We start from the raw sequence: 21,105 nt of genomic DNA, 5'->3' as shown, positions 1-21,105 counted from the left end.
TGCTTCCATGTTTGCCTTTACATTGTGCATGAAGATAAGGACCCAGATCTGTTTGTTAACATCAACTCACCTATTATCATTTCTTTTTAGTAAGAACATTTATAATCCTCTCTTTTACCTATTTTGAAATATACATGATTCTCTCATTTGAGAGAGCATGGATCAAACTAAAGGACATTATGTTAAGTGAAATAAGCCAAGCACAGAGAGACAAATACCTTTTATTCACACTTACATGTGGAGTCTATAACAGTCTAACTCACAGAAGCAGAAAGTGGAATAGTGGGTATGAGAAGCTGGGAGACAGGGCCGAGCAGGACACAGAAAGGGAAGACAGGGGTCAGTGGGCACAAGGTTTCAGTTTCACAGGAGGAAGAAGCTCTGGGGTTCTGCTGGGCAGCGAGGGGCTGTGGAGGGCTTGGACTCTGCAGGAATGAGCCTCTGGCGTCCCCGTGCAAGGAGGGGCGGGATCCCCCCACCAGGGCCCGGTCTCCACAGTTTCTCACTGGCGGATCTTGATCTCTGAGTACTCTCTGCCTGTGGCCTCCAGTCCTGCAGTGTCCTGAGCCTTCCTCTTCTGGAAGCTGACAGATGCATACTGCACCTCTTGTTCCTGCCCTGAGGAGGGGGAGGCCACAGCTCGGGGAGCCTGGTCTGGGGGGCTGTCACCTGCCTGGGGTCCAGTCAGGGACTCCTGTGTGAAGAGAGAAGGAGGGAGTGAGAGCAGGCAACGGGGACAGAACAAGGCAGGGAGGCCAGGGAGGAAGACCATGATTTCCTTCCCCTACTCGTCCTTCAGGCATTTTTGTGGAATCTCCTTCTTCCAAGTTTCTATAAACATTCAGTACTTAATGAGCACCTCCTCAGGTGTTTATCAATTTCATTAAATTCTCACAACAATTTGATGAGGGAAATATTAAATTGCCTTCATTTTATAGATCCGAGCACTGAAGTGGAGGCAGGAAGCAGCCTGCCCAACTCCCTGCTGCACCAGGATCCGACCCAGGCAGTTCTCTGCCCCCACAGCCTGCTGTGCCACGGAGGCCCCTTTGTGTGAGGCCCTAAGCTGGGAACCGGGTGTGCTGGGTGGACAAGGTGGACAGGGGCCCAGACTTCCTGCAGCTCATTCTGTAACTGAGGGAAGTGGCAATAAATAGCCATCAAACAAACAAAAGCTCATTTATGAATTATTATGGTGGCCCAAAGCAAGGTCTGTGATAATTATAGGCCGTTGATTCAGACATGGCACTTGCCTGTAGGAAGCTCATAGTTTGGTGAGGGGGCCGGTGTAGGGACAAGCCAGTCACAACAAGCATATCCCTCTCATCAGAAGAGGAATGGTTCACAAAAATGTCCCCACCCTAACCCCCTGGACCCTGGGGGTATGTAACCTTACGTGGCAAAAGGGACATTGCAGATAGAGTCAAGTTAAGGACATTGAGATGGGAAGATTACCCTGAAATATTTGGATGGACCCAATGTGATCAATGAGTCTTAACAAGAAAAAGAGGGGACAGGTACAGAAGGGACCAGAGCTGAGGGTCGCAGGCACCTCTAGGAGCTGGAAGACCAAGAAAGTAGGTCCTCCCTACAGCTGCCAGAAGGCACCGCCCTGCCGGCCAACACCTTGATTTTAGCCCAGGGAAACCTCCTATAGACATCTGAGCACCAGAACTGTAAGACAACACATTTATGCTGTTTGAAGCCATAGCAGAGGTGATGGAGGCTGCCTGCGAGGCCGTCTGCTTAACCTGAGCCCTTCTCAGCTGCCCCCCTGAACACCGGAACATGTGCACAGAACTGTAAGTGAGTTTGCTCCTCCATTCTCTTTAAATTATTCAGATTAGAATTCACACACACACACACACACACACACACACACACACACACAACTTTTCAGCACAGCTAGTATCAAGATCACCACAATCCGCAATTGGCTAATCCGAATGCCCATGTGTCAGTCTTCCCCGTCTTGGGTGTGGCAGTAGCAGAGGACCCAGTTGCACATGGTGACTGCACAGAGAACCTCCATTACTCAACTGCAGGACATCACATTTTCTGGGTCCATCCCACCTCCTTGGAAGCCCTTTTGCTGGTTACACCACATCTCCCTGACCCCTAAATAGCAGAGCTGCCCAGAATTTTACTTCTTCAACTTTGCTTTGTAATCTGACCCACTATGTTGGTTTCATGACACTTATATACTGATGATCCCCAAATCCGGAATTCCATCACATTCCCCTCTCCTGGTTACAAACTTTGATCCAACAGTATACTTGAAATTCTGACTCCCTGCTCCAAAGACACATAAACCTCAGCCTATTTACACTGAACGTCTTCTTTTCTCCCCCAGATCTCTTTCTCCTCCAATATGCTCACCTTCAGTGACTACCACCTCCATTCTTCCAGCAGCTCAGATCAAAAATCCAGGAGACATCCCTAACCCTCTCTGTCCCTCATGGCCCACTCCTAAGTCATTAGCAATTCCCATGAGCCTTCACTTCAAATTTGTCCAGAATCCAGTCCAGCCCAGCCTCCATGGCCATCCTCCAGCGGCAAAATCTCCTGCCTGGAATGTCCACCAGCCTCCTCTCTGACTCTCCGCTTCTGCTCTTCCTCTCCCACACCTGCTCTCTTCTACACAAAATCTCCAGATGCTCACAGTGGCTGTGCGTTCAGACATGACCCCCACACAGGCTGGGCTTGTCCACACTCACTTCCTGCTCAGGGCCCCTGCCTCCCTCTGTCTAACCACACGGCCTTCCCTGTGGCTCCCCACTCCCCGCTCAGCCTCCTGTGTCTGACACTGCCCCTGCCCTTCCCCCTTCCTACTGTCACACAGTCGAGTGCCAGACTCTGAGCCTCCTTCATGCCTTTGCTCAAAAATCATTAACAGAAGGCCGGGCGCTGTGGCTCACGCCTGTAATCCTAGCTCTTGGGAGGCCGAGGCGGGCGGATTGCTCAAGGTCAGGAGTTCAAAACCAGCCTGAGCAAGAGCGAGACCCCGTCTCTACTATAAATAGAAAGAAATTAATTGGCCAACTGATATATATATAAAAAAAAAATTAGCTGGGCATGGTGGCGCATGCCTGTATTCCCAGCTACTCGAGAGGCTGAGGCAGAAGGATCACTCGAGCCCAGGAGTTTGAAGTTGCTGTGAGCTAGGCTGACGCCACGGCACTCACTCTAGCCTGGGCAACAAAAGCGAGACTCTGTCTCAAAAAAAAAAAAAAAATCATTAACAGAAACTACTAGTCAATGTATCATTGGCAGAAAAATTTGAAAATCCTACATGTGATTAGAGGTGAATATCCAGAATATATAAAGACCTCATATACCTCCACAATGAAAACCAATTAAACTGGTTTAAAAGTAAGTAAAAGACCCTGACAGACTTTTCTCAGAAGAAAATATATAAATGGTCTAAACATGAAAAGATGCTTGGATCACTAATTAGAAGATAAATTGAATTCAGCAACATAGAATGGCGACTGTGAAAAACAAACAAATAAAACACAGAAAATACCAGCTGTTGGTGAGTATGTACAGAAATGAGAACTCATAGATACTATTGATGGAAACATAAAATGATATAGCCAGTATGGGGAAGCGTATGGCAGTTCCTCCAAAGATTAATAAATTAAAAATAGAATTAACATAGGATCCATCATTCCTCTTTTTGTACACATATCCAAAAGGATTGAAAGCAAGATCTTGAGAAGATATCAGCACACCCAGGTTCACTGCAACATAATTCACAATTGCCAATGTGGAAGCAACCCCAATCCCAGTCCATACATGAATGGATTTTAAAAAGCAGTGTGTATATGCAGAATTGAATATTAGGAATCATTCGTTGAAAGGAAGGAAATGCTGTAATATCCTACAGCGTGGATGAATCCTGTGGATGTATGTTAAGGAAATAAGACTCTCACAAATAGACAAATACTGTATGACTCCACTTATATGAAATATGTAGTCATCATTAAATGAGATATGTAGTCATCAAATTCATAGAAAGAGAAAGTAGCATGGTGGTCTCCAGGGTTTCACTGCAAAGAGGAGGGCTGGGGTGGGGAAGTGGGGAGTTGTTATTCAGTGAGTATAAAGTTTCAGTTTGTCAAGGTGAAAATCTAGAATCTGTTGTGTAGCTGTACACTTAAAAATGGTTAAGATGTTCAAATTTGTGTTGTGTGCTTTATTTTTTAACGAAGACAGACAGATACATGCATGACTGGATGGAAGGATGAAAAGATAGAGAGTGAGTTAGAGAGACAGAGATAGTAGACGCATAGATATGTAAATCTCTAGATAGATGATATGTAGATCATACGTAACACAAGACACCATAGGCAATCTCCATCTCCTCAGCTTTTTCTATTTCCTGTAACCTGGATTACTCCTAAATTATGCGTCTAGTCTTGACATTTCCTTCATTTATTTGTTGTTTGCTTGGTTAGTTAGGGACTGGCGTGGATATATCCCTCTCTCTAAAAGAAGACTTCACTGAGCCCATGATTTCTAAATGCTTTTCATGGATGGGACCCTGGCACATACAGAGCTTGTCTCTTGGTAGGTGTTCAATAATTTTTTCTGACCAAATTAAAGAATGAAAGGATGTTGTCACTCTCTTTCTCAAAATCCTCTATAGGAAGTGAAATGAGCAGGGAAGAGCATTTGAGGATGGAGGAACAGCCAGTGCAAAGATGCAGAGTTGCTAATCACCTTGTTGTGGGTGACAATAGTGAAAAGCCCAGTGTGGGTGGAGCTCCAAGCAGGAGGCAGGAAGTAGCTCAAGGGAAGGTCTGGGCCAAGGTGAAGAAATGCGGTACTCGCCAGAGTCCAAAATGAAAAGGCAGGCAAAGATCCCAGGATTGAGATGAAGAATATTTCAATGCAACATTTTAAAAAATAATATTGAGGAAGGAAATAGCAGAGGACTTTAACAGGTGGAAGACCATATTATGCTCGTGGGTCGACAGAATCAACACTGTTAAAATGTCAGTACTACCCAAAGTGATCTACAGATTCAATGCAACCCCTATTAATGTACCATCATCATTTTTCACATATATAGAAAAAATAATTTTACACTTCTTATGGAGGCAATAAAACAAGATGGGAGGTATCAATTTACCAGACTTCAAACTATACTACAAGGCTATAGTCATTAAATCAGCTTGGGATTAGCATCAGAACAGGGACATTGACCAGTGGAACAGAACAGAGAACCCAGATGTAAAACCATCCTCATATACCCATCTAATCTTTGACAAAGCAGACAAAAGTATACACTGGGAAAAATAATCCTTATTCAATAAAGGGTGCTGGGAAAACTAGATAGCCACATGTAAAAGACTGAAACAGGATCCACACCTCTCACCTCTCTCAAAAGTCAAGTCACATTGGGTAACAGACTTACACCTAAAGTGTCTAACTATTAGAATTCTACAGGAAAACATTGGAAATACTCTTCTAGACATTGGCCTAAGCAGAGAATTTAAGAAGAAGACCCCAAAGGCAATCACAGCATCAACAAAAATAAGTAAATGAGACCTGATCAAATTAAAAAACTTCTGCACAGCCAAAGAAACTATCAAGAGAGCAAAAAGAAAACTAACAGAAGGGGAGAAAATTTCCACATGCTACACATTCAATAGAGGGCTGATAACTAGACTCTATTTAGAACTCAGGGAAATCAGCAAGAAAAAATCAAACAACCCTATCAAAAAGTGGCCAAAGGACATGAACAGAAACTTACGAAAAGAAGACAGAATAATGGACAACAAACATATGAAAAAATGCTCAACATCTCTAATCATCAGGGGAATGCATATTAAAACCACAATGAGATATCACTTATCTCCAGTGAGAATGACCTTTATTAAAAAGTTCCCAAACAATCAATGTTGGCGTGGATGCAGAGAGATAGAAACACTACTACATTTCTTGTGGGACTGAAAACTAGTTCAACTTCTGTGGAAAGCAATATGGAGATGTCTTAAAGTGATACAAGTAGATTTACCATTTGATCCAGCAATCCCATTACTGGGCATCTGCCCGAAAGAACAAAAGACATTCTATTAAAAAGACATCTGCACTTGAATGTTTATAGCAGCACAATTCACAATTGCAAAGATGTGGAAACAACCCAAGTGTCTATCAATACATGAGTGGATTTATAAAATGTGGTGTATGTATACCATGGAGTACTATTCAGCTATAAGAAACAATGGTGATATAGCACCTCCTGTATTTACCTGGATAGTGCTGGAAACCATTCTCCTAAGTGAAATATCCCAAGAATAGAAAATTAAGCACCACATGTACTCACCAGCAAATTGGTATTAACTGATCAACACCTAAGTGCACATACAGGGATAACATTTATCGGGCATCAGGCAGATGAGAGGGGGCAGGAGGGGATGGGTATGCACATACATAATGAATATGATGCGCACCATCTGGGGGATGGACACACTTGAAGCTCTGACTCCAGGGGCGGAGAAGGGAAAAGACAACACATGTAACTTAAACATTTGTACCCCCTTAATATGCTAAAATTTAAAAAAATAAAGAACAAAAAAAACGAAAAAGAAAATTAATGCTAAAGATCCATGGAGAATAAAAATTGAAATAAACCCAGATTAGGGAGTGTGCTTTCCTGAGCAAATTGGAGCCCAGCTCTACCGTACACAAAACATCTAGCTGCAGAGTCTCACTCGCCTCACTAAAATTCAATCCTTAGGGGACATGTAGTTACCTAAAAGGCCTGAAGGGCAGAGCTGCAGGCTGGAGAGTCGGGGCTTCATTCTCTAGACAAAGGATGGGCAAACTACAGCCCTTGGGTCAAACTCTACCCACTGCCTGATTTTGTAAATAAAGTTTTATTGCAACACAGCTAAACTCATCATTTACACATGGTCTATGGCCGCTTTCATGCTACAACAACAGAGTTGAGTAGCTGCAACAGAGAGTATACAGCCCACAGAACCAAACACATTTACAATCTGGCCCTTGCAGAAAATGTTTCCCAGCCTCTGTTCTAACGGTGTTGGGGGTGGGGGAGCAGCTGTTCAAATGCAGAGGGGACAGGGCAGTGATGGCTTTTGGACAATCCCTCCAGGTAGGGAAGGGGAGGTGAGAGGCAGAGAGGTGAGGGAGTCCAAGAAGAGAACCTGAGGCCTCAGCAATGAGAGGGGTCAAGATGGAGAGTGGGGACCAATGCTGGCTGTTCTTAGGGGAAAAATGGGCAAGACATGGTGCACTTTTGGCCATAGGAGAAGAAAGCAAGTACATACAGGAGGTAACTCTTCCAGTGTCTGGCCGTGGAGGATGTAGAAGGGTGGACTTCTGTGTTTTGGGCACCATGGGGAATGGTGCAGGGGGAGCAGCTTTTATGGAGGAGGAGATGAGGCGGCAACTTTGGCCATGCCCAGCTGAGCAATCCTGGAGGCCATCCTGTGGGGATGTTCAGGGGATGGTGTCCAGGCTGCAAGCTGGATGTGGAGAGGCCCATGTCACTTACCCGAGAGCCTGGGACCCTGACAGCGTCTGCCTCCTGCACATCCGGGTCCCCCACACCTGCTGCTGCTCTTGCCGAGTTCCTCTTGCGGGACCTCACGCTGAGAGGACAGACCAGAGAGCCTCAGTCTGGGCAGATGAGGGCACAGTGGGCAGGGTGACCCATTTGTTTCCTAGTAAGGGACTAGAGGGGTGACCTGGTGGGACAGAGGTTACCAGTCCCATAGATGCCAATACTGAGAACATAGCACCTCCCCTCCTATACAGGGGGTCCCAGGTTTGAAATAGACCAGAAATCCCCAAAACAAGGGAGCTCATGAAATTGTCACTGTGCATCCCTCACATCCTTCTTGTCCTTGCTTCAAGCTCATGGCCCATAAGGCTCCCTCCAACTCCAGCCCCAGAGACTCTATTCCCGCCAATCCCTGCCCCCAAGGTCAGTGCTTACACGATGAAGATGACGCACAAGGACAGGAAGACCAGGACTGTGGCTCCAGCTACCCAGACAGCCCCCAGCGTCACTCCTGAGACAGGCTGCATTTTGCCTGCAGATGCAGGAGAGCAACTCTGGTGACTCACCTACAAGGGCTGGGTCTCTCCTCCTCCCAGCCCTGTAGGGCCCTGGGCTCTACTCCCCTCCCCCATCTCAGAGGCAAAGAACCTAGATGGGAGGGAGGAGGGGGGATGCTGCTGGTGGGACCAGTGACACATGGAAGTGCTGCTGCAGCCTTTCTTTATTTAAGATTTTGAAATTTTGTTCATCATTGATTTCTTTGTGTTCAATTTTATTGTTTTAACAAGATCATCGCATCACAATATTACTTTCCTTGATTGCTGACTAGTTTGTCGTTCTCTCTTCTTAAATTTTGTACCCAAGTTGAGTTCCTGATGTGTCTCACCCTAGTCCCAGCCCTGCAGAGCAAGGACCTTGTCTCCCCAAACACCCCTGTCCAGCCCCAGCCCCTCCCCTCCAAGGTCCACCTCCGCCCCTCACCCCACCCCAGGGCCCTTGCCAGGCAGGAAGAGGACAGTGATGCTCAGGGTCACAGGAAAGTTCCAGGCCTCACAGCTGAGCCTCCCTTTGTAGCTCAGAGGGCTGCTGGTCAGACCCTGAGGGTGGGGCAGGTGTGTCTTCTCTATTCCTCCCCCACCCACCTGTGTACTCACTCTGCAAGGATAGGCTCAGGGAGATGTGCTGGGAGCCCAGAGGGTTCTGAGCTCGGCAGGTGAATTCTCCTTCATCCCTGGGGTGCACTCGAGGCAGCTCCAGCGAAAGAGGTCCCGAGGGCTGCGAGGGGTACAGGGTCAGGCTTTCCCGGGTCCAGCTCAGCCTGGCAGGGGGGTTGCTGCTGACAGCACAGAGCAGGTGCAGGGACTGGCCCTCCAGGACTGACACAGATGAGCCGTTCTCCAGGACAGTGGGTGCTGTAGAGAAAGAGACAGAGGGTCAGAGAGACAGAGAGATCTGCAGACAGGAAGGAAGGACACAGAATGACACTGATGAGTGAACAGACAACAGACAGGGACTGCAGTGGAGGAAAACACACACTGTCACCCCTCCCTGTTGAGAATCTAACTTGTACCCCATTTTTGCAGATACAATTGACCATATTTCTCAAAATTTAAGAAAATGTAGGATCCATTTGTTGTCTTTAGGAATTTATCCCACAAACACACACAGGTGTGAAAGGAGATAGAAGGTATTCTTTGCAGTGTGTCTGTTGATATGATGAAATAATGCCATGCTTTCCCAACAGCATAAGATGTATACAGACTCAGAGTGCACCCAAGCAGTGGGACACCGCACAGCCCCAGAGGAGCATGGGGACAGTCTGCACGACTGACGTCAAACCACCTCTGAGGTCCTGCAGGTGAACAAGCCAAGGCTCGGAGCAGCCTGTGCAGGCCTGGTGGGTTCTGGGGAGGAGACGGGACTCTGAGGACTCACCTTGCTGTGCACTTGGAATTGTCGCCCATGAGACCGTATCACCCACCCATAAGTGCGTAAGCTATTGGGGAAATAGACAGACGAGGCTGAAGGAGTGTTCAGGACACGGATGACAAGGGGCCTGGAGGTCGGCCCTGCTGTGAGTGTCGCCCTGTCCTTGATGTGGGCCGAGGGGTGTGCAGGTGTCTGAGGGGAGGGAGGGGCCCTGGGTCACCAGCAGGGAGGTCTCAGGCGACCCTGTGAGTCCAGGTGAGAAGGACGCGCCTGCCCTGATGGAAGAGACCCAGCTCCCGTAGCCCAGGGAGGGCCCCGTCCTACCTGAGCCGGCTCCTCGGAGGACAGTCACCGTCAAGTTCTGAGGAGAGTCTGGGGCAGAGAGACACGGCAGCCCCACGTCACTTCTTACAACTGGGTGGACGCTGGCCTCTGTCCCCAGGAGCCACATCAGGGGGGAGGGGGGAGGCAACACCCTCCTGACCCTCCCCCCCGGACCCTACAGCCCAGCACCCCGTATGCAGCCCTGACCCCATCCCGCTGCCCTGGGGACCCCAGCAGGACCCCAGGATTCCCAGCGCAGCTCTCACAGGACACGTTGAGATGGACGGTCCTCGTCGTGGTCACACGGGCCCCAGGCAAGGTCACCTGGCAGGTGAGGCTGGTGCCGTGGTCCTGGGGCTGAGGGACGAGGGTGAGCACCGAGGAGCGGCCGGTGGTGGGGCCCTGGGGAGCCACGGAAGCCCCCTCCCAGGAGATCCTGGGGGGCGTCCCCTGCTCACAGGCCCAGGGCACAGAGCAGGTCAGGGTGCTGGGGCGGCCGCACTCCAGGGTCCCCGGGAGGAGGAAGTCAGGCGTGTGGGTCAGGGCTGGGGAGGAGAGGGGGACACGCAGGGTCAGGAGGGAGGGTCCAAGGTGCGGCCCTGAGAGGACTCAGGCTCTGGTCCAGCTCCTGCCCTGAGCCCCACACGCTTCACCCCCAGCCCCTCCCAGCACAGGGTCCCAGCCCTGCCCGCCCTGCGGCCCCCACCACCTCCCCAGTGGGCACCTGGGGATCCGGAGCCTTACCTGTCACATGTACAAAGAGCTTCTTTTCTACATAGCTCCATTTCAACCTTCCTCGCTCCACCCGAAAAAAGTATGAGCCCTGGTCCCTCCTTGTGGCGTCTCTGATGCTCAGGGAGCAGTTGTTCCTCCTGGGATCCCCGAGGAGGAGGAATCGGCCCTGGGTCTCCTTCTGCACTTTCCCAGCTGGGTTGTTTGTGGCCACTGAAGCGTCATGGTGTGGATTGGCCCCTTCCCTGAACCAGTAGCCATGAACTGGGTCAGAGTGGTTCCAGCCGTACCAGGGATAGTAGAAGGAGCAGGGCACATGGACACACAGGCCCTCCTGCACCTTCACCACCCTCTGCACTTCCAGCCTGAAACCTCCCCTGTACCCTCCCTGTCCCTCCACCCCCGCCATCCCCCAGAGCAGGGCCAGCAGCAGCAGCATGTCCGGGCACAGGTGCCAGGGCCGCCGGGGACAGTCTGCTCCTCGGGGTTCTTCTCTCGGGAACTGAGAGCTGCAGGATTTAGAGGAGGCCCCACAGGAAGATGGGGGCGAGGTCAGAACCATGACCCTCCTCACAAGGAGGAACTTCACAGCCTGACACTGTCAGGGCCTGGGAAGGACTTTCAGATCAAGTGTCACCACCCACATCCACTCCTGGGTACCCTGTGCCCAAGAGGGCAAGAGTCACCCAATTCCCACCCCATGAAGGGCTCAAACACATCTGCTTTTCTAACAACACTATTCTCTTTTGGGTACCTTTTCTGAAAGGTGACAATGGGTCCCATCTGGATCCACCCCTGAGTTTCAGGCTGTGGGTGTTTGTGGAGGTCAGGGGTGGGGCTCAGGGACATGGTGATGGGGGAGGCCCCCGAGCGGAGAGTAGCAGCCTCCTCCCTTGTCACCAACCCCATGTGGCCGTCCCTCTGCACATGGAGGTCAGCACAGCAGACCTGGGTCCTGTCCTCATGGAGTCACCGTCCAGGGAGAGACAATAAATCTCTGGACCTCTGACCTCCCTGTGACAGTAGGTTCACGGGGGCACACAGGCAGGGTAGGGTGGCTCCCCCGAGGCTGAAGGTGTTGTGTCAGGAGGACTGGGCACAGGGACATGGGGCTCAGGTTGAGGATTCTACAAGGGCACAGAAGGGAGCCCGGCTCACGGGAGGCCTGGGAACCTGCGATTGTTCAGTGCAATTTTACAGAAATGAAAGTGAGAAAGGGAAAGGAATATTTTTACATGGGTAAAAACTTCTATTTTTGTCAACACATTCTGGTTGTCAGACCAGATTTTGTCACCCCTGTCACCTCACTCAGCCACATTCTGGCTCCTCCAGAGCATGATGGGTCCCCCTACCTCAGAGCTTTGCTGCAGGTTCTGCTCCCAGGAGTGGCCCAGGGAACTGGAGACACGGGGCGAGGGACACCAGCCTTGAGGCTGCCCACCCTCAGGGATGTCAGGGTTAACGGGGAGAAGAAACTTGCACTTGAATTCAAGTGAAGATGAGTTTAAACTGTGTGGCTATAGGCTGGCAGGAAGTGAGGTAGTTGTCAGGGGGGAAAAACTGGCCCAGGTCAGATTTTGTTTAAAGTCTTTCTGGGAGGAAATACAAGACACATAGACAAAAGTGCCCACAAATGAACCTCTCAGTGATTTGCAGAAATGAACACCCAGGACCACCTGTTTTCCCCCTTGCTGTGGTCCAAGCCCCACTCCCTCCTGGAGGAGCCCATGCCAGATGGTAATGTTAATTATCCTCCTGCATTTTGTTTGTTTGTTTGTTTGTGTGTAATTGTGCATCTGAGCATGCTGCCTGGAATCATGTGACTTTGAGAATGGTTTCCTGAACCGTGGGACACATAGAAAACAGTCTTTTCTTCTACTCGGCCTCATGGATTGTCCTGTCCGCTGCTGTGCTCTGACTGCCCATAACCAGGGGCATCCCTTGTCTGTGAGGACTGAGGAGGGACAGTGCAGGGTGTGAGCAGCCACAGCCGCCCCCACTACCATTTCCTGCATTTCCAGCTGGTGTAACTTCCTGCAGCCTCATTCCCCCTGTGCCCCCACCCTGGACCTCTTCTTTGACCAGTGGCTCTCTCCAAGGGAGAAAGCTGCAGCAGTGCAGTGGTCAGAAGGGCTGTGTGTGGCTTCTCTGTTTCCAAGAGTCCCCAATTTGCAATTGAAATGAGAAAATCAAAACAGGGAGATGAGACATCGGGACGCCACAGAGAATCTAACCCTGTGCCAAACAGGAACATATGGTCCACTTATGACCCACGAGGGCTGGGAGGCCTCTGGCCCCATTTCCCAAATGTGGACAGAAGGCACTGAGGTCCCGACTGACAAGTGCTACGGCCTGAGTGTCTGTGGCCCCCTCTCCCCAGTTCCAAATGCTGAAATCCTGACTCCAAAGGCAACGGTTTCAGAAGGTGGGGTCTTTGGGAGGTGATAGGATCATGACAGTGGAGCCCCCATGAATGGGATTTGTGTCCTTATAGGAGAGATGGAGGAAGCTTGTTTCTACCTTTCCACCATTTGAGAACGCAAAGAGAAGGAGGCCCTCAGGAGACACCAAACGTGCTGGCATCTTGATCTCGCAATTCCTAGCACGGAGAACTGTGAGAAATACATTTCTATTCTTTAAAGGAAAAATGCAGTTTATGATATTTTTATAGCAACCTGAGTGGACTAAGGTTCTCACTGAATTTCTCAAATCCCATGGGTGCCCTGTCTCATGTGCAACTATCTGCTCAGGAGACACTTTGTCAAGCTTGGTCTGTCCAGGTCTGACTGGGCCGGGAGAGGGGAACCTTGTGTTAATCTGATAGGGAAGAATTGTAAAGTTTCTCCCATGAGATGAGGGAAGAGATTTCATTCATTCATTCACTCGCTCAGCAGCCAGGCACTAAGCATTAATGCTGTGCCTCGACCTTTCAGGGAAAGGTGTGAATAGCACAGACCCAGTCCTTGCCTTTGAGCAGAGCGACATCTGCTTTGGAGACAGACAAATCACCTGACATTTCTAAGGTCAGAGGGTGGGTGGCTGTGATGGGGAGGCACAGACTGTTGATGGGGGGATCTTGCTCTTCTGGAGTGGAGGGTGAGTTCTCAGGAAGGAACAGGCAGAGGACACACAGTAGGGACTCTCAGGCAGTCACTGTGGGTGTGATTATCTAGGAAATCAGAAATCCCTGCACTTTGAGGTGCTGTGTTTCCATCCCTCTCACCCTCCCACTGCCCTAGAGACCCTCAGGCAGCTACCAAGCTCTGCCCTCTGTGTGTCAAAACCCCACCTCTGCCCTGGTGGGAGAGGTCACCACCCATAGGGGGCGTCCTTCTGCCCGGGATAGTTCTGGCTCCTGGAGATCTCTAAGTCTGACTGGAGGTGCTGTCCGTGGTGCTGATTCAGAGTTGAGCCCTGATTTGGGAGTTGTCTGCAGCTTGGGGAGGGGCTGGTCACAGAACAGTGGCCCTAGGTTGAAGTCCACATGTCAGATGTGCTGGGAGAGTGTAGGTCAATCTGGAACGAGGCACTGGGGAGAGGGTTTGGCCTGTGTTTTTGTGCCTTGTCCTTCAGTCCCACTCAGCAATGCCCGATGGACAATGCCAGGTTGTTGTCATGCTCCAGGGGCAGAAAAGGGGAAGGCTCTATTCAGCCCCTCTACATACATGTTCCCACTTCATGCTGTTGACATCCCTGACTGAGAGAGGCAAACCCCTCAACAGATAGAGGGGGCATCTGACACTCAGACCCTGTGCAGCTGTAGGAACTTGTCTCCAAATACAGCCCCTAACAATGTCAGTCCACCCTGTGCAAGAGAGTGTTCCTGTCATTACACAAGGGAGTTTATCATTATTATTGTCTCCTCTTCTTGAGTCTAGATTGGGCTTACGACTGCTTTCACAAACAGAAAGTGGAGGACAATACATTCTGAGACTTCCGTGGATCAGACAGTAAGCAGGCCTGGAAGATTCCTCCCTAGACTTAAGGATCCTGAAGCCTCTATGTGAGCATATCAGGGCACTCCTAAAAATGACATACTACATGGAATAGAACTGAGCTTTCAGACATCCAGCCACAGTCCAGGCCATGACTTCAATGCAACTGCCTGAAAGAGTTCAAAGAAAATCTACTAATGAAACTGCCCAGCTCAGTCCCAGTCAAACGGCAGCACCATGACATACAGTGAAATGATCGCTTTGGCCACTGAATGTGGGGATGGTTTGATGTGCAGCAGTAGATAACTAAAACATTAGCCCACACAAATCATTGCTAATAGGGAAACGGAAAGTTGGGGGTTTAATTTCCTGACTAATTTATCTACATGGTGTATTTAAAGGATTACGGATTACTTGTCAAAGGTAATTCAAAGTCTTCAGTGTCTTCACTTCAACTAAGCCTGCATTAAAGCACATTTCCCAGAATCTCCTTCCCCATGTGCTTCCAGGTTGAAGTTGACATAAGAGAAGAAGGAAATTTAAGCAGGAGCCACAAGGCTCTGAGTGCCAGTAGATGGTGAGGTGCTACTGCAGCTATCACACATGGTAGCTGATTGCTGGCCCATCTCGTTGCTGAGGCATAGCAGCTGCTGAACTGCTGGGCTGCAAGGAGGCTGCTGGGAACAGCCACAGGCTGGGAAAGAGGGAGCAGAGAATCATTGAGTGACACATGCATTGATGACACAGGTGTCCAAGACAGTGTGCAGTGTCATGCAAAGAATCCAGGAAAATGGCATCCCTAATATTCCACTCTTCCTAACACACTGTCTCAGCTTCCTTTGACCTGACACGTAGAGCTATTTGCCTATTCATGGGATCCCCATCTTCCCAGGGCCAAGGGCAGGAAACCCCTCAGTACTCAGAATGCTCAGCGTCCAGGTGTGTGTGTTTCTGTGTGAGTGTGTGAGTGTGCCAGTGTGAGAGACAGAGAGGAGAGAGAGACCTTGAATGTGTGAGAGAGATTGAGTCTGTCTGTGTGTCTGTGAGTCTGCACGTGCTGAGCATCGGCCTCCTAGGACAGTGGGACAGTTACTTTCATGTTTCAACTTGATGGACCTGTGAGGTGCTCAGATAAAAGCTTATTCTCTTTGCGTGTGTGAGTGGGTTTGCAGACCACATTAGCATACGAGTCAGAGGATCAGTTGGGTAGATGGGCATCGCCTACACCTCTGAGGCCTCAATAGCCTAAAACTGGAGCAGGGGAGGATTCCTTCCTTCCCGTCTTCTCCATGGGGCTGGAACACCCGCCTTCTGCTGCCCTGCACCAACACTGACACCACCGGTGTTCCTGGCCCTGCAACTCGCAGGTGGCAGACTGTGGGACATCGTGGCCTCTGAGATGACCTGAGTCAATCCCTCAGGATAATGTATGTTCATGTACATACATACATACATGCACGTGTACATATATGTACCCCATAATGGGAGGGGTTCTGTTTTTCTGGAGAAAACTGACTGATACAGCCATAAGGGGAAAGATAGGAAAGTCTCATGGGCCACTTTCCTAGTTTGACATTATTTCAGTGAGAAATAGGGCCCAGGGAAGGGCTGTTTAAGTATGAGAGGCTGGGGGTGACAGAGTCACATCTGTGTTTTCAGGTGTCCACTCTGGCTACCCTGTGGGGACAGGGAGCAGGAGGGCCAGCTGGAGGGTAATAGGACAGCCAGCAGGAGTTTGGGGCCCCTTATCATCCCAAATGCTGTGGGCGGGGACTGCTGTCACTCAATGCAGAACGACCTCATTCACATTAGTAACCCCTGAGAATATTGAGCCTGGCTTTGCCAATAGTAGATGCTACAAACGCAGAAATACAAAGCACAGATTTAGGGTGAAAAATGACAAATCTAATATACTATAGGAACCAGATTTGGGTGAAAACAGTATGAGCCAGGTTTGGATGAAAACTGTATAGTGATAACAGGTAACTTTATTTTCTTCTTTTTCTTCTCTTTAAGGAAGAGTCTCCCTCTGTTGCCCAGGCTAGAGTGCTGTGGCATCAGCCTAGCTCACAGCAACCTCAAACTCCTGGGCTCAAGCAATCCTCCTGCCTCAGCCTCCTGAGTAGCTGGGACTACAGGCAGATGCCACCATGCCTGGCTAATTTTTATATTTTAAGTAGAGATGGGATCTCACTCATACTCAGACTAGTCTCAAACTTCTGACCTGAAGTGAATCCTCCTGCCTCAGCTTCCCAAAGTGCTAGGATAACAGCAATGTGTCGCCCTGCCTGGCAACAAGGTAACTTTTGAGTGGTGGGAGCACAAGGTCCTGAAGTCTGCTCTGCCATCAGAAGACTGGGACAGGGAACAGGAGGGAACAGGGATGGGCAGGACAGTGGGAGGTACATACATGGGGAGAGGGGCAGACAAGACACAAAGGGGCAAGCGGTGGGGCGTTAGTGGACAGTTTCCAAAGAGAAGCTGACAGTGATGTCCCAAGTCTGTCCCTCAGGGCCTGGTGTCCACATCTCAGTTCTGTCTGGAGAAGGAGGGGTGAGTCAGGCCTCCCAGCCCAGCTCCCCTGGGGGCCCCACACCTGCACAGCCAACACTGGTCTCCGGTCACAGTTGGTCAGTTTAATTCTGGCTCCAGGTGGGTGAGGACAGCTCAGCCCCACCTGGGACTCAGGAGCTCATTACTGTGCTTCCCTGGAGACAGGCAGGTCTGTTCACCTGCTGCAGTAGCTCCAGGTGAGGCCACAGGGGAAGAGAATACCAGCCCCGATCGGGGTCCCCCATCAGGGTGAGGACCAAGGACCCAGGAGCCCTCGTGGTTCCCAGTCACACATGTGCAGCCAGAGGAGCCCCTGGGGAAGCGGAGAGGAGGTGAGGATCTGCCCCCAGGCCTCAGCCCCTCCCACAGCCCAAACACCTGACCAGCACCTGCCTCTCCATCCTCTACATGGGCAGCTCCAAGGCCCTGGTGCTGAGAGCTGGGGAGGATTCAGGGCTTTTGCCTCCTGGGACCTCAGTGTGGCAGAGGTTACTGCCAGCCACACTCACCAGGCGCAGGGACTGGCCCCCCTGATGGGCAGGGACGTTCCATTGTTCAGGGTCGTCAGGGCTGTGTGAGAGACAGAAGGAGCAGGAGGCTGAGCTGGGAGGCCTGTCTCTCCCTTACCTCAAATCAAAGACAAACAGAAGGCACATATTTGACCCATACTCATGAATAAACAGTCCATGAGACCACAAAGCTGAAAGCCCCTGGAGGGAAAGAGGCTGAGCTGAGGGTGGAAGGAGGGGGAGTTGTCACAGAGCATCCTGGGTGGAGAAGAGGAGAAAGGCACTGAGACAGCCTGGCAGGTGAGGGGACCTGCAAGTATATCCGGGATCTTCCAGGGGGACACACTGGGACATGGTGAGCTGAGGGTGCTTGGAGAGCATGGGGGGCTCTGAGCAGGGAGTGGCATGGTGGGCTGTGGGTGCAGGAAACTCTCTTTGGGCCTGGGTGCTGTGAGGGCCACAGCATGAGGGGAGGGGCTGTGGGGGGGAGGGCGCCTTATCCAGGACAGAAAAGGACATGGGGATGGAGGGAGGGGATGAGGCAGGGAGGGAAGGAGAAAGGGCTGAAGGGCAACATTTTTTGGAATGAAGGACACAGGACACACCCAGTCCTGATCACGGTGGGTGGAAAAAGGAGGCATGTGGGGTAAGTCCTGCATTCTGCCTGGTGACAGGGGTCAGGGACTGGTTACAACAGGTGCAGGAGGAGGCTGGAGAGGCAGCAAGTGGGGGAGGCATCAGGGCAGAGCCCAGAGGAAAGGACTAGTCACTCGGGTAGCAGCACCCAGAGCACAGGCGCTATCCTGGGACTGTCTGGTCACAGGGTCACTCGGTGGAGGAGGAACAGGCTGGGAAAAACTAGAGAAAACCACAACAGGAAGCCAGAGTGTGAGGACGAAACAGTCGTTGTGCACGTGAGGGAAGCTGCAGGCCCACGGCTGCCCGAGACAGGAGGTTCTGGGAGCTGAGCCTTCCCCACTTCCTCCCCCTGCAGCCCACAGCACGGTCTGGAGACAGCAAAACACTCCCCAAGGTCACACTGCTGCTCCTGCCCCTCTTACCTGGAAGAGTGTATGAGAAATTGGAATTATTTCTGCCTTGCACATGGGAAAGAAATTGCCAGTGATTTTGATCCGTAGAATGTAATATTAGCTAATAAATCAATTCCTTAGTGAATAAAGGGTTATTTGGGTTGTTTTGCTCTTCTTGAAGTGATCAAAGTTAATTATGATTTTCGTATAGTTTTTCTATATCATCTAAATTTTATCATTAATTAGCATTTATTTGTGTGATAATTAAAGATATTAGAGCAGAACATACTATTCTGCTGTAGAGACCATGCACATATTATTGGTCAATTTTCATGAAATGTAAACATTCTTGTAACAGTGGTGCAGACCAGGAAGGCCCCAGCCCCCATTCCTAGTTCCTGCCCCTCCCCCCAGAGCAAACCCTGTGATGATTTTTATTTTACATAATCACAACCTTTCTGTGTGTACTCTTCTGCCTCTGACTTTTGTACTCACTCTTGTAAAATCTCTCCCCATTAGTTCACACGTCAGTAACTGTCACTGCTAAAAGAATCGCAATGTGTGTTTGTGCCACACAGGATCCAACCCTCCTACTTTAGGGAGCTATTTAGATAATTTCCAGTTGCAGGCTTTGATGAGACCATGTCTTCTAGTATGCACACGCACTGTGGCTGGGTATGTTTTTTAGAGTGGGATTTCTCAAAAATCCCAACTAAAAACTGGGTGGTGGAAGGCGGTGAGCTCTGCTAACCCTGTGACATGTATGGCTGAGGTTTGTACGGCTTCTCCTATGAAATTCTAGTCTTTGATTTCAGCCAGGTCTGTCCACCAGGTGAGTGAGCACATGAGCATATCTGTCTCAGTGACCATCTTCAGAGTTTTCACAGCTGAACTTTCTTTCCATAGTCCTGCTTCTGGAGAAGAGGCAAGTATTTTGGGGCATAGAATTTTTAGAGCCACCATATAACCTTCAATTTCTTTCCTATCTGATTTATTTAGAAGTATCTGGCGTTATGTTTTATTGGGCCCTGGTTTTGGTTGTTGCTGGTGAAAATTTTAGTTCCTGTTCCTTAAATGTCATGTGTTCATTTAATACACTAAGCGACTTGGCACTCCTGGCATCAGAGTACATTGACACCAGGAACTTCCTACCAGAGAGGTAAGAACCTAGAACTTAGGAACCCACACCTTGTACTAAGACACATATAGGATGATCTGTACAAGTCATACCATCCCTGTGAGCTGGCACTTATTATTTCTGACTTAGCAAGCAGGAAACTGAGGCACATAGAGGTGAAGTGATTTAGTAATCAGGATTGAATCCAAGCTTCCCTTATTCTAACACATGTATTTTTTTTCCTATACAAAACACGTCCCAGAAATAATTTCTCAACTATTAAGGAGAGACACATTTACTCCATAAGAACAAGTGTGTGAAATGTCCCTTCCCCAGACAGGACTTGGGCTCCAACAGCAGGCCAGAAGCCCTGGGTGGTTCCTCACCAGCATCTGTCCTCTGGGTATAATGAAAATCGGTCTCACATGTTTCTTTCTGATATTATAATATGACTAATAGACATTTTGTGTTATATACCTGACTCACATTCAGCTAGAGTCACACTGGGAGCCTGTTGTGTTGAAGATGCAATAGCGCACAGTCGCTCAGGCCCTCCTGCACTGTCCCTGTCTGGCACTTCCAGCCCGAATCTCAAGTCCTGAGCCAGGATTTCCCTGTGGGGCAGTGAGGATTGCCCAGCCCAGCCCCCACCCCTAGCGAGTCTACACGGAGTCATCAAGAGGGCTCACTGTGTTCCTGCAAGTGCAGGCTCAGAGCAGCCTGGTCTGGCCACAGTGGACCTCGCAGGCCACACACTGCTCAGCGGCCAGTCTGGGAGATGGGGCGGCTGAGAGGGTGGAAGGAGAAAAGGGAAGTGAGAGGTCTGGGGCTCCTCCTGCACCAGCTCTGACTTCCGCACAGCTGGGACTTCCCCGCCACACTCGCCCTCCCCTCCCCGCGACGCCACAGCGCCCTCTGCTGGCCGTGGCCCGCACTGCTCCCGCAGCCTGGGCGCGGGCTCCCACCTGTGCAGTGGAGTCCCTGGGGGCCGGGTGGGGTGAGGCCGACCCTGGAGGGGCACCCGCGGTGCCAGCGGGGCAGAGACAGGGTCACGGCCTACAGTGATCGGGCTGAGCCAGCGGGAGCCCAGGGAGGGAGTGAGGACCTGCCGGAGCCGGGACAGGTGAGCGGGGAGGAGAAAGGTGAGCAGGGCTGTCGGGGACGCGCGCTCAGCCCACAGCAGCGAGCACGGACGGAGCCAGCGACCCTGGAGGAGACATGAGTGAGAAAAAGCAATGACAACACTCTGCCCACAGCGAGCTCACGTCCTAGTGTAATCGAGTAGGAAGAAGTGTTCCAAGGTGCGCAGTGGGGCCCGTGAGAGGAAACAAAGCAGCGTTAATCGAGAGGACAGGGAAGTCACGGCGGGGGGAGGGGGGGGTTGGGACAGTAGACTGACTTTCCCAGCTTGGTACCCCAAGTCCTGGATGAAAGAATA

The 21,105-nt window shown here is 50.4% G+C and overlaps 1 protein-coding gene across 2 annotated transcripts; it reads right to left on the bottom strand.

Annotated features, from left to right (window-relative positions):
• Positions 1-205: 205 nt before the first annotated feature.
• Positions 206-11,023, bottom strand: LOC109729961 (sialic acid-binding Ig-like lectin 8). 2 transcript variants are annotated; one of them, XM_075999921.1, is made up of 7 exons: positions 10,535-11,023; positions 10,057-10,335; positions 9,791-9,838; positions 8,692-8,949; positions 7,973-8,069; positions 7,529-7,625; positions 206-618 (listed from the first exon to the last, which is right to left on the bottom strand). In XM_075999921.1, exons 1-7 carry the CDS (start codon positions 10,959-10,961, stop codon positions 364-366), a joined length of 1,461 nt encoding a protein of 486 aa, XP_075856036.1. In that variant the 5' UTR covers positions 10,962-11,023; the 3' UTR covers positions 206-363. The 2 variants fall into 2 exon arrangements, with proteins under 2 accessions (XP_075856036.1, XP_075856037.1); XM_075999922.1 differs by having other exon boundaries at positions 395-694; positions 8,680-8,949.
• Positions 11,024-21,105: the final 10,082 nt, after the last annotated feature.

This window comes from Microcebus murinus, unplaced genomic scaffold (assembly GCF_040939455.1).
Source record: "Microcebus murinus isolate Inina unplaced genomic scaffold, M.murinus_Inina_mat1.0 scaf044_hap2_Mmur4.0, whole genome shotgun sequence".
Classification (NCBI taxonomy): domain Eukaryota; kingdom Metazoa; phylum Chordata; class Mammalia; order Primates; family Cheirogaleidae; genus Microcebus; species Microcebus murinus.
The sequence above is the reverse complement of the archived record's forward strand: the minus strand, read 5'-3'. Positions and strand labels throughout refer to the sequence as shown.